The 12,499-nt window shown below is 36.2% G+C and overlaps 3 protein-coding genes and 2 pseudogenes across 3 annotated transcripts; 3 read left to right on the forward strand and 2 right to left on the reverse strand.

Annotated features, from left to right (window-relative positions):
* Positions 1 to 17: 17 nt before the first annotated feature.
* On the forward strand, positions 18 to 3,149 carry LOC108841864 (uncharacterized). The gene is made up of 2 exons (XM_057003208.1): positions 18 to 666; positions 3,134 to 3,149. The coding sequence occupies exon 1, from the start codon at positions 145 to 147 to the stop codon at positions 661 to 663; it is 519 nt and encodes a 172-aa protein (XP_056859188.1). The 5' UTR covers positions 18 to 144; the 3' UTR covers positions 664 to 666; positions 3,134 to 3,149.
* Positions 3,150 to 4,416: 1,267 nt separating this feature from the next.
* On the reverse strand, positions 4,417 to 5,109 carry LOC130509003 (late embryogenis abundant protein 2). Its single transcript, XM_057004527.1, has 2 exons — positions 4,910 to 5,109; positions 4,417 to 4,819 (listed from the first exon to the last, which is right to left on the reverse strand). The coding sequence occupies exons 1-2, from the start codon at positions 4,981 to 4,983 to the stop codon at positions 4,597 to 4,599; spliced, it is 297 nt and encodes a 98-aa protein (XP_056860507.1). The 5' UTR covers positions 4,984 to 5,109; the 3' UTR covers positions 4,417 to 4,596.
* Positions 5,110 to 5,424: 315 nt separating this feature from the next.
* Positions 5,425 to 6,434, reverse strand: LOC130508766 (60S ribosomal protein L22-3-like). The gene is made up of 2 exons (XM_057004500.1): positions 6,165 to 6,434; positions 5,425 to 5,804 (listed from the first exon to the last, which is right to left on the reverse strand). Exons 1-2 carry the CDS (start codon positions 6,392 to 6,394, stop codon positions 5,657 to 5,659), a joined length of 378 nt encoding a protein of 125 aa, XP_056860480.1. The 5' UTR covers positions 6,395 to 6,434; the 3' UTR covers positions 5,425 to 5,656.
* A 2,541-nt stretch (positions 6,435 to 8,975) lies between these two features.
* On the forward strand, positions 8,976 to 11,856 carry LOC130496498 (beta-glucosidase 11-like; annotated as a pseudogene).
* A 420-nt stretch (positions 11,857 to 12,276) lies between these two features.
* Positions 12,277 to 12,499, forward strand: part of LOC130495060 (beta-glucosidase 11-like) — a 2,796-nt pseudogene continuing 2,573 nt past the window's right edge.

Consider the following 12,499-nt stretch of genomic DNA (forward strand, 5'->3'; position numbering starts at 1 on the left):
TTTTCACATGGGCCAGCTCTTAAACTCTGTCACGTCTTTCACTTCAGAACCTCTGTTTCTCTTCCTTCCCTAGAAACTGTCGGAAAAAACGATATTCAAACTAAAATCCTGATTGAAAGATTCAGATTGGGTTTCGTCGGACCCATGACTCCGTTTCCGATTTTAACCGCCTCGTTTCTCTTCCTCCTCTTCTGCGTTGCTCCGCCGCTCACCACCGCCGCTACAGATACCGATTCGCCGACGGCGTACTCTCTCCTCCAAAGCTACAACTTCCCCGTCGGGATTCTCCCCAAAGGAGTCGTGTCGTACGATCTGGACGAGTCCACAGGGAAGTTCCACGCGTATTTCGACAAGTCGTGTACTTTCGCCCTCCAGGATTCTTCTTACCAGCTGGACTACAAATCGACGATCTCCGGCTACATATCGGAGAACAAGATCACGAAGCTCACCGGCGTGAAGGTGAAAGTTCTCTTCTTGTGGCTCAACATCGTGGAGGTCATCAGGAACGGTGACGAGCTCGAGTTCTCCGTCGGGATCACGTCGGCGAACTTCGCGATCGAGGAGTTTTACGAGTCGCCTCAGTGTGGATGCGGGTTCGATTGCGACGGGTTGAAATCGGAATCGGATGATTCGGGAAGAAACCCTTTTGTCTCTTCGGTTTGAAAGGTGCTTCCTTCTTCAATCTACTCTATTAAAATAGAGTCCTATTTGAATTTTACCATGGCATGGTTTTAATTTGGACCTATTAAATATGTTGTGACCAAATTTAAAAGCATGCTCATATAAACTTTAAAATCATGTATTTTTATACCTCTACCTAATAATATCCCTAAAATAAATAGTGACATTATATACTTCGACTCTTTTTAACTGAATTTTGAAATCAAGAAACCCTAATTTCAGTTTCTGGATTGTGTATCGAAAGGGAAGAAGATGATAACCTAAATAAATTAGCGTTTGCTACTTTCTATCGAGATTGTATGTGATCTGCTACGTGAAACCATTAGCTCTCAACAGGAAACGATTAAGGAGTTATATGATGAGGTTGACGAAGAGCGGAACGCTGCTTCCACAGCTGCGAACGAGGTAATGTCTATGATACCGAGGTTGCAGAGGGACGAGACTGAGACTAAAATGGAACTGAGACGGGTTAAGCGTTGTGCTAAGGAGAAGATGGAGCATGATCAGGATCAGCTTTTGGCTCTGGAAGATATGGTTTATAAGAGGGAGCAGACTATTCAGGTTCTCACTTGTGAAGCTCAAGCTTACAAGCATAGAACGATGAGTTACGGGTTCACTGAGTCTGAGGCTAGAGGCTAACAGGAAATTAATGAGACATGATGTTAATGATATATTGAAACTCTACACGATGCTTCAAACACTAGAGGCTAACAGGAAATTAATGAGACATGCAATTGTGTCTACGAGAACTGAGAAAGCTCAAATGGTTCTTGTGTTGCCATTGATTTCTAACACAAATTTTTAAAATTATATTTGGAAGCAAGAGTCAAACACTATCTTCAGAACTAACTATATCTATACTATTAAAACAGAATCCCTATTAGGATTCTGTCCATACTTTTTAGAATTATTTACCAAGGAATGCCATTGCCTTTATTTTAAAAAAAGAACGCCACCATTAATTACAACTAATCTAATCAGAATCATTTATTTTCCTAACCAACTACATTTAAGGAGTATTTAATACAATTCCATTTAAGTCACTATTTGTTCTAACCAATGGTATCTAAGCAATATTTAAACGACTGTTGGTAAAAAAAATTTCGTCGAAAAGAGAAGAGTATGTGACAAATAAAATAGTAGCAGTTTCGTAAATCAATCATCACGTTAACAAATTATATTCAAACAATATTTTTCGATTTATTCAAACAATATTTAAACAACTGTCAATAAAAGTTTTTTCCATCATTTTTTTTCTTTTGCAACAATAAAACCATATAAAACACCTATTAAACAAATTTATCACTTTCTATAGATATTGGTTATCCAAAACATATAAAAACAACTGTTAAACAAAATCATAAAAATACATGATATAAATTTCATAGAAACACATATGTTAGAACAATAAATAGGTAAAAATAAAAATTAAAACAATATTATTACTATGTCATTTTTGTACATAATAATGATATGCCAATTTTGAGTGTTCAATTTTTTAAAAAACTTATCTTAAAAATAATTTTTATATCTAAAAATAAATAAAAATGCAAACTTATCATAACTTATTAGTAACCAAAAAAATGTTTTATCAATTAAATTTTTTTCCTATTACCATTGTCTCATTTTCTTCAAATGACATAATACAAATTTCATTAAAGTTTAAAGAATTAAACTTTTCAATTCTATATAATATTAAAAACTATGATTTATCTAATAGTAATTTCAAAAATATTGTTTTTAACGGATCATCTGATATCGGATCATAGGTTAATAGAGTTTTTTTTGAATTTTTACTGGATTTTCTAAGATTTTTAAATTCAATTCTTTTTATTAAAATGAACCAGATTATACACATGTTACTGGATCTATCGGTTCAATCATAGCTCTGGATCGGATATGAAAACACTGTTTGAAAATCAAATTTCATAATAGAACAACGTTTTTGAAACACAAATAGAAAATTTTAAAAGTTTTATTTTTATTTATAAATTCAATCAAATTTTATATAAAAAATATATCAGCGCTTTTAAAGCGCGGGTTAAAATCTAGTTGTAATTAAATAGGGGACTTTTCTTACAGAACTTGAAACTCTTTGGGGGGCTTTTGTTCTTTATCCAATCATTATGGTTCTTTGTTTCAATAAATTGCTTTGCTTTGTATCTGTTCTTAAGATCGTTGGATTAATCAACCAATGTATATACTTCCAAGCAATAAAACGATGGATACATTGGGAAATTTGATTTTTTTTTCCTGGTTGATCAATGTTAGATCCTTTACTTTTTTTTTTGTTTATTTATTATGAGCTTCTTTAGTGTATGTAGATCGGGTGTAGATGTTTAGGATGGACTGCAAGTATAGACCTTTGGTATGTTAGGCTTCAGTTTGATAGAGAGTTTCTCTGGTTTAAGATTGAATCAAATTGAGTTTTTTTTTTTTTAATAAGGAACAGTGGGTTGTTGACCTGTGTTGGTTTATGATATGCACATTCATGAGCTCGAGTAATGAACGGTTCAAGATTCTTTACCAATTACATGATCGCATCTTCCTCCGTCAGAGATACCAGGAATCTGGAAACAGTAACTTGAAGATGAAGCTGAGATATATAGTCTTTTCTCTAATTTCTGATTCGTGGCATGATATTTCATCAAGATATAGTGGATATTCAGTTGAACTTGGGTCTTTATTCGGGTTGAGAACCCGTTTACAGTTTTGATTAACGGTTTGACTTTGACCCATATGCACAAAACCGGTAGCCATTTTTTCCCTTCTAAAAAGTTCTGGTTTTACCAGACCAATCTGTTCCTCCATGTATTAATTAGTATTGATGATGATTCTACCGACTTTTGAAATTGCTATACATTTATCCTTCTCGTATAACTGAAAAAAAAAAAAAATCTGGATTGTGATGGAAAAACAACCTGATATTTTTTTTTTTTGTTAGCCAAAGAAACGCCACTTGGTTTGCGATTGCGAGGTTACAAACTGTCCTTGCGTCGTTTTTTTTTCTCTTTCGCAAATTGGCCTTTGGGATTTAGTTTGGGCCACTACCTCTCAACCATAAACACGTAAGTTATGTGGTCTTTTTCATGCTCGAAAGTAATTATACGAGGCTCACAAGTTAGAGCTTTTCTCGTCTTCTTATTGTCAATTGCATTAAGTTCACTTATTATTCCTATGATCACCATTTCTCCTACTGCTGACATGACTTGCCAGGTGGTTGAATCCTCTTATCACTCTGAATTTGTTAATGTTAAAATATCTAAAATATGACATTTTTGGATATTATTCTATTTGGTTTTAATAACAACAAGATGGTGGTGGCCTGATACGAAGAGAATAACCCAAATCTTTGTTGTTGCAACAAAGAAACACACAAAATATTTTTTGAGTAGTTAAATCTTGGGCTTCAAGAAATCGTGCTAGCCATATTCTTAGAGATCTTACGAAAACTAAGCTAACCATATATATTTCGTCATCATCTCTAAGGACTAAGACCATTAGTAAAAACGATCTTATCACGTTTGTGATTTTCCAATTTGTTATAACAACCACATGATTGTTAGAGAGTTTTTTTTAAATCCGTTTTCTGCTATTCATTCATTTTCAATGAAAAATAAGTCATTGAGTGGAGGTTTTCAGACAAAAAAGGAGGTTTTCAGACAAGTTAGTTTCTAACTCTGTTAGATAACTTCATATAACGTTTTTAGCATAGTAAAAAAAACTTCATAAATAGGGACGATTTATAACTTATTAGGATTGGATCAAAACGATCACTACAAAACTCTCAACAAAATAAGATGATAGAGGGGTTCACCGCGCAAAGGATCATGACCCGTTTTTCTGATTCTCTCTCCCATAAAACATGGCAATAACCACAACATCAACATAATTATCTTATTTTTCGGAAAGGAATTATTGCTTGTTGTTCAAGAGAACAGCTCGTAGCTCCGCCGGATCAATCTCCTGAGAAACGGTAGCGGGTCTGTAGTAACCGGTTTTAGGGTCAGGGATCCATGGAGCCTTCTCGCTTGACTCTTCCCCAACATTCTTCTTCATCACCGAGGCAGAAGCGGTTGTTCCACCGCTCGCAACGCTCCCATGCAACGCCGTGTCAGCTGCGACGGCGAACCCTCGTCTATAACGTAGACAAAAAAACGTCACCATTTAGTTTCACTGACGAAAAAGAACCATAAACGTACGTTTTGCAAAGACGTAAGACTGTTACCTGAAGATGGCGTTGGAGAAGTCTCGGGCGACGATGACGGAGAGGGTTTTAGCGATAGAGAGAGAGCGAGCCATTGTGAGGTGAGAAACTTGATCTTAGCAGAAGAAACTTGATCACCTCTCTTTCTCTTCTCTCTCGATCTGTCTCTCTTTGCTTGAGTTGCAAATTGCTTTGTGGGATGAGGAGAAAGGAAGAGAAAGAGGAGGGTTTATATAGAGGAAAGGAGAGATGAATGGCTGCGTCAATCTAGGCTTTTCACCCTTTTGTTATTTTCTGTTTCTTTAATATACAGTTACTAGGGTTTTAAAATTGTAATTATCCGATTGATTAACAATAAGCTGTAGGCATAAGTTCACTATTAATATGTTTAAAACGGTTCTGCTATGTCTGGTTGAAAAAACGGCTTTTTGTTATAATACGCCAAAACTAAAATCTCAAAATCTAAAGTAAAAGAAAAAACGCATATTTAAAAAAAAGATGATATATCGAAATTTAATTTGTGTATATCGTTAATGTATGTTTGTTAAGATAATTATTTATTAATATTTCAGGATATTTTAGAGATGTCAAATCAAAACTTTCGTCGGACCAACCCGTGCTAAGAAAAATATCCGGTTCCAAACGAGTGGTTATCAAATGTTCTTTTGTATCAGAGGTGTAAAATGAAACTTAAGTCACCCATAAATTCAAAATAACACCACAAAATCTCTAACAAATGTATGAAAAAAAAAATGAAGAGAGTGTATCTTAATCTTCCTCCTCACCAGCTGCATCGTCTTCGATGTTGAAGTACCTTAGCTCATACAAGTTTCTGTCTTTGTTCGACGCAATCACGCGGAGCCAATCACGGACATTGTACTTCTTCAAATACTTCTTCGTCAGATACTTCAAGTACCTGATTTTTTTAAATCCATAACACACATATAAGTGGATACAAAATAGCTTCAATTATATTAAGTAGAGCCTTCAACTTTCTTAGGACGCACGCCATAGAGAAATGAATAATGCTTCAAGGCCAAGTTAGGGTTTATGGTATTACTAATGTGACTGACATTGTACAAAACTAACAATCTTTTAAGTGGATACAAAGTAGTCTCCAACTTTCTTTGGATGCACGCAATAGAGAAATGAATGCTTTAAGGACACGTTAGGGTTTTATGGTATTACTAATGTACAAAACCAACAGTCTTCTGATACTTGAAACTCAAGAATAAATTAGGGTTTATGAAGCAAAAGCTCAAATTCGTAAATGTACCGTTTGGAGAAGTTGGAATCGGCGGTGACGGTGATCTTTCCCTTGGAGGTTGTGATGGAAACGGCGTCGCCGAGAGCTCCGGGTTTGCCTCCGACCTTGATTCGTTCCTGAAGAAACTTCTCGAGGGTGGCGATCTCCATGATCTTGTCATCCACTGGCTTGGAGCAGTCAATCACGAAAGCCACTCCCTTCTTCTTCGCACTCGACTTCACCGCCACTCCTCGAGCCATCTCTACACAAATTCTAACTCTGGCTAACAATTGGGGGGGTGAAAAGGTTAAGAGACTAAATATAAACGGCGTTCCCTAGGGTTTTCGATTTTAGTGGAGAGATTTTTAACAGTTAAGACCCAATGGGCTTTAGGCCCACTTGTTCGATTAATATCTGGGTTAATTCTTTTGGTTTACTAAAGCTAAAACAAAATCGGCCCTATGAATGATGGAAATATGGAATCTGTGTTCTCGTGTGACATCAGTGAATCCCGAATTTTGCTACAGAAGTTGATTAACGAATGACCCCACACGGTTTAGAAAATCTTTGTCCTCTGTTTTAGCTAAGTTGGAGTATAGATTTGGTTCAAGTTTTTTTTGTTGTTGTTGTTGTTGCAGCTTGGTCTCTTTGTGATGGAAGTAGTAAACAGAACATGTTTGGATTCTTGAAATTTGGTTGTTTTCTTGAATATTGCAGATCTCGTTCAAGATCAAGATCTCTCTACCGCCTGTGAGTGTAACAAGATCCACCTCTTTTTGTATTCTATTACAGTGTGTTCTGTTTTACATTGTTTTTTTTTTAAATTATTTTCTTGGTTGATAAATCTTTTAACTCTTTACTTCAAGACGTGGCTTTGTTTATATCATCATTCTCTAATCCGCTCTCACCTTTGAGTGTTTGGTGTTTCTGCAAAACAAGCCTCATGTGTGTCCATAAGGAAGTAAAGAAACTTCTAGGACTTTTGAAAGCACATCTTGTCTGATCTTCATCATCAAACGAAATAGACGACCGAGTGACCGACTGTAGTAGAAACAAACAAAAAAAAAACTAAATGTCATTTACGTGTTTATTTAGGTCAAAGATGTTGTAACAAAACTAAGAATGAGATGAGACGATGAGAACCAAAAGCATAGATAGCTTATTCTTCTTATTGATTTTTAAATTAGCCTTTTTAACATAAAACAAACTGCCTCCTACTTTCTTCGGAGGACTTGTAAAACTTGAAACAAACGTCTCTTGACTAGGAGCTTATTGCGACAACTGACTCTAAAGACCACGTACGTACGTACGTCTCCCATAAACCAACAATAGGAGCTTAATTATTTTCTACACGCATACTTAACTAGACGAACAAGTCATCCACGCATGGGTATCAATATGGTGGTCCAGGTGGGATGTGAAGGTCTTGAAAACAAGTAGCTCCGGGTCCGGGCGGTGGAGGTCCTGGAGGAGGCGGTGGAGGAGGAGGGCGAGGCTCTGGGTGCGGTGGTCTTGGTGGCGGTGGGTGCAGGTAGATAGGTGGAGGAGGAGGAGGAGGAGGCTGAGGCTCATTATGCGGTGGCCTTTGTCGCGATGAGGAGGACACTGATGAGGAGAAGGTAGGGCCAGGTTTAATCTAACCATTTTGGTTTTGAGCTTGGTTATTGCAACATATATGTTGTACGTACTTAGATTATATAGTATCAAGAATGAATATGGTTGTTACCCACAAGTCTTTCAAGTGTTAGGAGAGTCCCAATGGTCATTAGTAAGATGTTAGGTACAATGAATGGTAGTTATCTACTAATCTACCTAATCTTTAGGAACTAATAATAATAATAATAATAATTAAATTAAAATTGCAAGTAATAATCAGTTTGGTAATTCACATGCTGTTTCTAATCTTTGCAAATTATGTTTACAGAAATCTAGAGAAGAAAATGGTTCTGTTGTATAGATATGGAAATACTTACAATCCTCGACTAGAAAATGGGAATTAATATCTGGATGGAATATCTTGGGTTAAACACAAAAAGTGTTTTACTCTGTACTCAAGAGGTATGAGAAAGCATTGGAATCGAGACTTTGCTTTCCTTGACTTGCTTATTTTTTTTTTTTGGAGTATCCGTTAATTTCGTTACTGTTAAACAGTGTAGACATTTGGATCACATATTGTACGGGGATCTCAGTATAACTAAATTGGCCCAAGTCCAATGGATGATGGCATCTGGAATCTGTGGTCTGTAGCAAAATTCACTGATGTCTCACGAGAACCACAGATTCCAGATTGCCATCATCCATTGGGCTTGGGCCAATTTAGAAAATCTTGCCATTATTTGTGTTTCAAGACCTGGTTGTTATTACATCATCCTTTTCCAATCCACTCTTAATCTGACGACTGCTTTTGTTTTATCCAATGTTCATGTAATTGCTAAGGCGGCTGACTCATACTTGATTAAAAACTGATATTTGAAAAAATGTTTCGTTTAGATTCAATTTGTTGACTAGTCGGAGGCGTAGGATAGGATAAATTTTGAGCGTGGTACTTCTTCATAACAAGCCACATGTTCATTCATTCACACGTGTATCCATAAGAAAGTAAGTAAACAAATAGGACTTTTGAAAGCCACATCTTGTTTGTCTGATCTTTTTTATTCATTAAACTTGTCAGTTGAAATTGACCGACTGTGGAAGAAACAAACAATGAAATGGAGTGTTGCAACCTAACTTTTTCCACCGGTTGCAACTTTCCACCGGACCAAAAATTAAAAAAGAAAATCACATGTGTGTATATCTATCTGTCCTTTGCTTACCAAAGTTTCTGCCAGGTTTATCTGTACACTGCAGCAACGAGACCACAGAGATGAAGCTATTGAACAATAATAGTCTCATCATGCTCTTTGTCTTTCTGATTTTGGCATTTACCCAAGTCTCATCCCTCGAAGAAGAAGGTTACAGCAGAAATGACTTCCCTACAGACTTTGTCTTTGGTTCTGGCACATTCAGCTTATCAGGTTCTTCTTCAACCTTTTTTTCCTGAATTTTGTAAACATTTACATTTTCACCTTTCATGTTGCAATGAAAGATCACAAACTATAAGATAAACAGTGTTTTTAATATATAGTCTCCATGATGTAAAAAAACAGGTAGAAGGAGCTGCTGAGGAAGACGGGAGAACTAGTAGCATTTGGATGTTTTTGCTCATGCAGGTTTTTTGATTATCTACTATTCCCTTCGCTTGATGGCTCTCTACAGAACTTTACAAAAGATGTACTCATAAGCTCGAGTTTCGTTTCATTTGCAGGACACTCTGGCGATGCAACAGGGGATGTTGCATGTGACCAAATCACAAATACAAGGTCCCCTTCTCCATCTATTATAATACAAGCTCCCCCTTCTCTATATTACGGTGAAAGATTTGATCTCACTAACCGCTGACCAAACCAAATTTGTTTTGCAGGAAGATGTGAAGCTCATGGTAGACATTGGTTTGGATGCTTACAGATTTTCCATATCCTGGTCAAGGCTTTTACAAGTAAGAAACCAATGTTCAAGCATTCGATTATATGAAGTATTTTCTAATCCATTTTTGGATTCTATTTCAGGTGGGAGAGGACCTGTTAATCCTAAGGGGCTGCAGTATTAACAACAATCTTATTGATGAATTGATCACTCATGGTTATAACTTTGTATACCAATCCTGTTTATTAGTAGCTACAAGACTAAATATATATATATATATTATTTTTTTATAACTGAAGCAGGAATCCAGCCACACGCTACGTTGCACCACTTGATCTTCCACAGGTCCTAGAAGATGAGTATGGAGGTTGGCTTAGCCGAGAAATCGTGTATGTTTTTTTTTGAATTAATTCTCCTTTTTCACCTCCTTTCCTGATTTTGATTATATATCAATCTCTTGTAGGAGAGACTTCAAGCTTTATGCAGATACTTGCTTCAAGGAGTTTGGAGATAGAGTGTTGCATTGGACTACCAATAAATGAACCCCAACGTGTTTGCACTTGGAGGGTATGACCAGGGAGTAACACCTCCTGGTCGATGCTCTCCTTCCTTTGGTCTTAACTGTTCTAAAGGAAACTCTTCTATTGAGCCTTACATTGCTGTTCACAATATGTTGCTCGCACATGCTTCTGCCACAAACTTATACAAGAAACAGTACCAGGTTCTCTCTTCCTCTTCTTTTATGTGTCCTCCATATATGTGCACTACTACTGTCTTTATCTAACAAAGTATCTCCACTTAATTACACAGCATATGCAGCAGGGGACGGTAGGTATTAGCATATACACATACGGTGCTACCCCTTAACTAACTCGACAGAGGATAAGCAAGCAACAGTTAGATTGAATGACTTCTTTATTGGTTGGTGAGTCTTAAACAATCAAATGACCGCTAGGAAAAAAAACTAATATTATATGATATTGTGGTTTCGGGTAGTGATTTGGGCTTTCCACTTCGAACCTCCAATATTCAAAAAACAAATTAAAAAGAATAAAATGTTAAAGCATCTACTATATTTTGATCACTGAGTTTTTTTTTTTTTTTTTGGGTAAGGGTCTTGCATCCGCTGGTGTTTGGTGATTATCCTGAGACGATGAAGACCAGTGTTGGGTCTAGATTACCTGCTTTTACAGAGGATGAGTCTGAACAGTTAAGGGCGCTATCGACTTTGTAGGAGTGATAAATTACATGGCACTTTACGTTAAGGATAACTCTTCCTCTCCGAAACAAAATCTCCATGATTTCAACACAGACATGGCTGTGTCACTGACCTGTAAGTTATATGATACTGCGGAAGATTAAATCTAATGATGTAGCTCACTGGCTGCTCTTATTTTACTTGCAGTGGTTGGGAAACACATCGTTCAGTAATGAGGTTTGTAATATATTCATAATTAAGTACCGATCACTTAAAAGACAGAGAGAGACTAATGTTTGCTTTCATTCAGTATGCAAATACACCATGGAGCTGCAACAAGTACTGTTGTATATCAAAAGAAAACTACGGCAACCCTCCTATCTACATTGCAGAGATGGTGATCTCTCTCTTCTCTTTACTCTCTCTAAGGTTTCAGCTTGGTTCATGTCTCTAGCTCTCTCTCTTCCCGTTACAGGTCAGATGGCTCCTCACAGCTCATCACTTGAGGACACGACGAGAATAAAGTATGTGAGCTCACACATTGAAGCAGTACTTCATTCAATCAGGTAACTTCTACCGTAGTGAGTAGCACCAAAAGTTTTCCAAGAATGTGTTAAAAGACTCTTAAAGGTTCAATATATCCCAAAAAGCAGGAAAGGAGCGAACGTAAGAGGGTATTTTCAGTGGTCCTTGATGGATTTGTATGAGGTATTTGGTGGGTATACATGAGCTATGGATTATATTACGTGGACTTCAAGGATCCTTATCTAAAGAGGTACCCTAAACTCTCTGCTCACTGGTATCTTCCTTCCTCGGAGGAACACTTCACCATCGGTCGCATGCTTTATCTTCAGCTATGTGATCATTTAATGCTAGCGACGATTATACTGTATGTTTAAAAATAACCCCTAGGCTCCTCCAGTGCATGTGACTTGAGTCTGAAGCAACATTTTATGTCTTGTGATTAATTTACTTTGTTGATATATCAAGTTATCAACCCCTTATTATCAACGTACTTTATTAAAACCTTTTATTTGTTGACTTTCTCGTCTAATCTAATCTTTACCGGATTTGATTATTAAATTTTGTGTACACTTTGTTCCTTGTTTGTTTAGTTTAGAAATTGTAAATTATCCCTTGTATATTGTATACTAAGCCACTAACCTTTGTCTATATAAACGAAAACTTTTTGACTAACTTTTATTTGTTTGTTTTTGCTTTTGAAAACTTTTTAATCTCACTGTTTACTGGGGGCTACCGCTAAATGATCACACCAACAACCACTCGAATTGAATAAAACAAATTTCACTTTAGCAGTAAATCAATGGTGTTCCTCTTTCCTGTTAACTTTTTAAGATATTTTGGAACTTTTTTCAAAATAACTAATGTACGTTTATTTAGATTTTTCAATAAATATATAATTACCCTTTGGATATTTTCTTGCAATTCACCCAAAATGAAATTGGTCAAATCATTGATATTATGTCTTCACAGTACCTCAAAGGCTCAAACAGTATATCTAAGGATTTATAACCTTTTAAAATGCAAAAAGTACATATTCCTTTACTTTTTTTTGTTATAAAACTATAAAGAAATCACATTTTTCTTATGAGCAAAAACAACTATGTGAGAGATTGTAACGATTGTAAATAATGATATTGAAACAAATTATATAAAACAAGATTTGGTGACAAAATCATAATGG

Source organism: Raphanus sativus, chromosome 1, assembly GCF_000801105.2.
Source record: "Raphanus sativus cultivar WK10039 chromosome 1, ASM80110v3, whole genome shotgun sequence".
Classification (NCBI taxonomy): domain Eukaryota; kingdom Viridiplantae; phylum Streptophyta; class Magnoliopsida; order Brassicales; family Brassicaceae; genus Raphanus; species Raphanus sativus.

Bases quoted from the DNA above. Each gene is read 5' to 3' on its own strand.
- LOC108841864 (XM_057003208.1), top strand. From the start codon at position 145: ATGACTCCGTTTCCGATTTTAACCGCCTCGTTTCTCTTCCTCCTCTTC.
- LOC130509003 (XM_057004527.1), bottom strand. From the start codon at position 4,983: ATGGCTCGCTCTCTCTCTATCGCTAAAACCCTCTCCGTCATCGTCGCC. The intron at 4,820-4,909 runs GTAACAGTCTTA...TCTACGTTATAG, and splicing joins TTCTCCAACGCCATCTTCAG to ACGAGGGTTCGCCGTCGCAG.
- LOC130508766 (XM_057004500.1), bottom strand. From the start codon at position 6,394: ATGGCTCGAGGAGTGGCGGTGAAGTCGAGTGCGAAGAAGAAGGGAGTG. The intron at 5,805-6,164 runs GTACATTTACGA...TAAAAAAATCAG, and splicing joins GATTCCAACTTCTCCAAACG to GTACTTGAAGTATCTGACGA.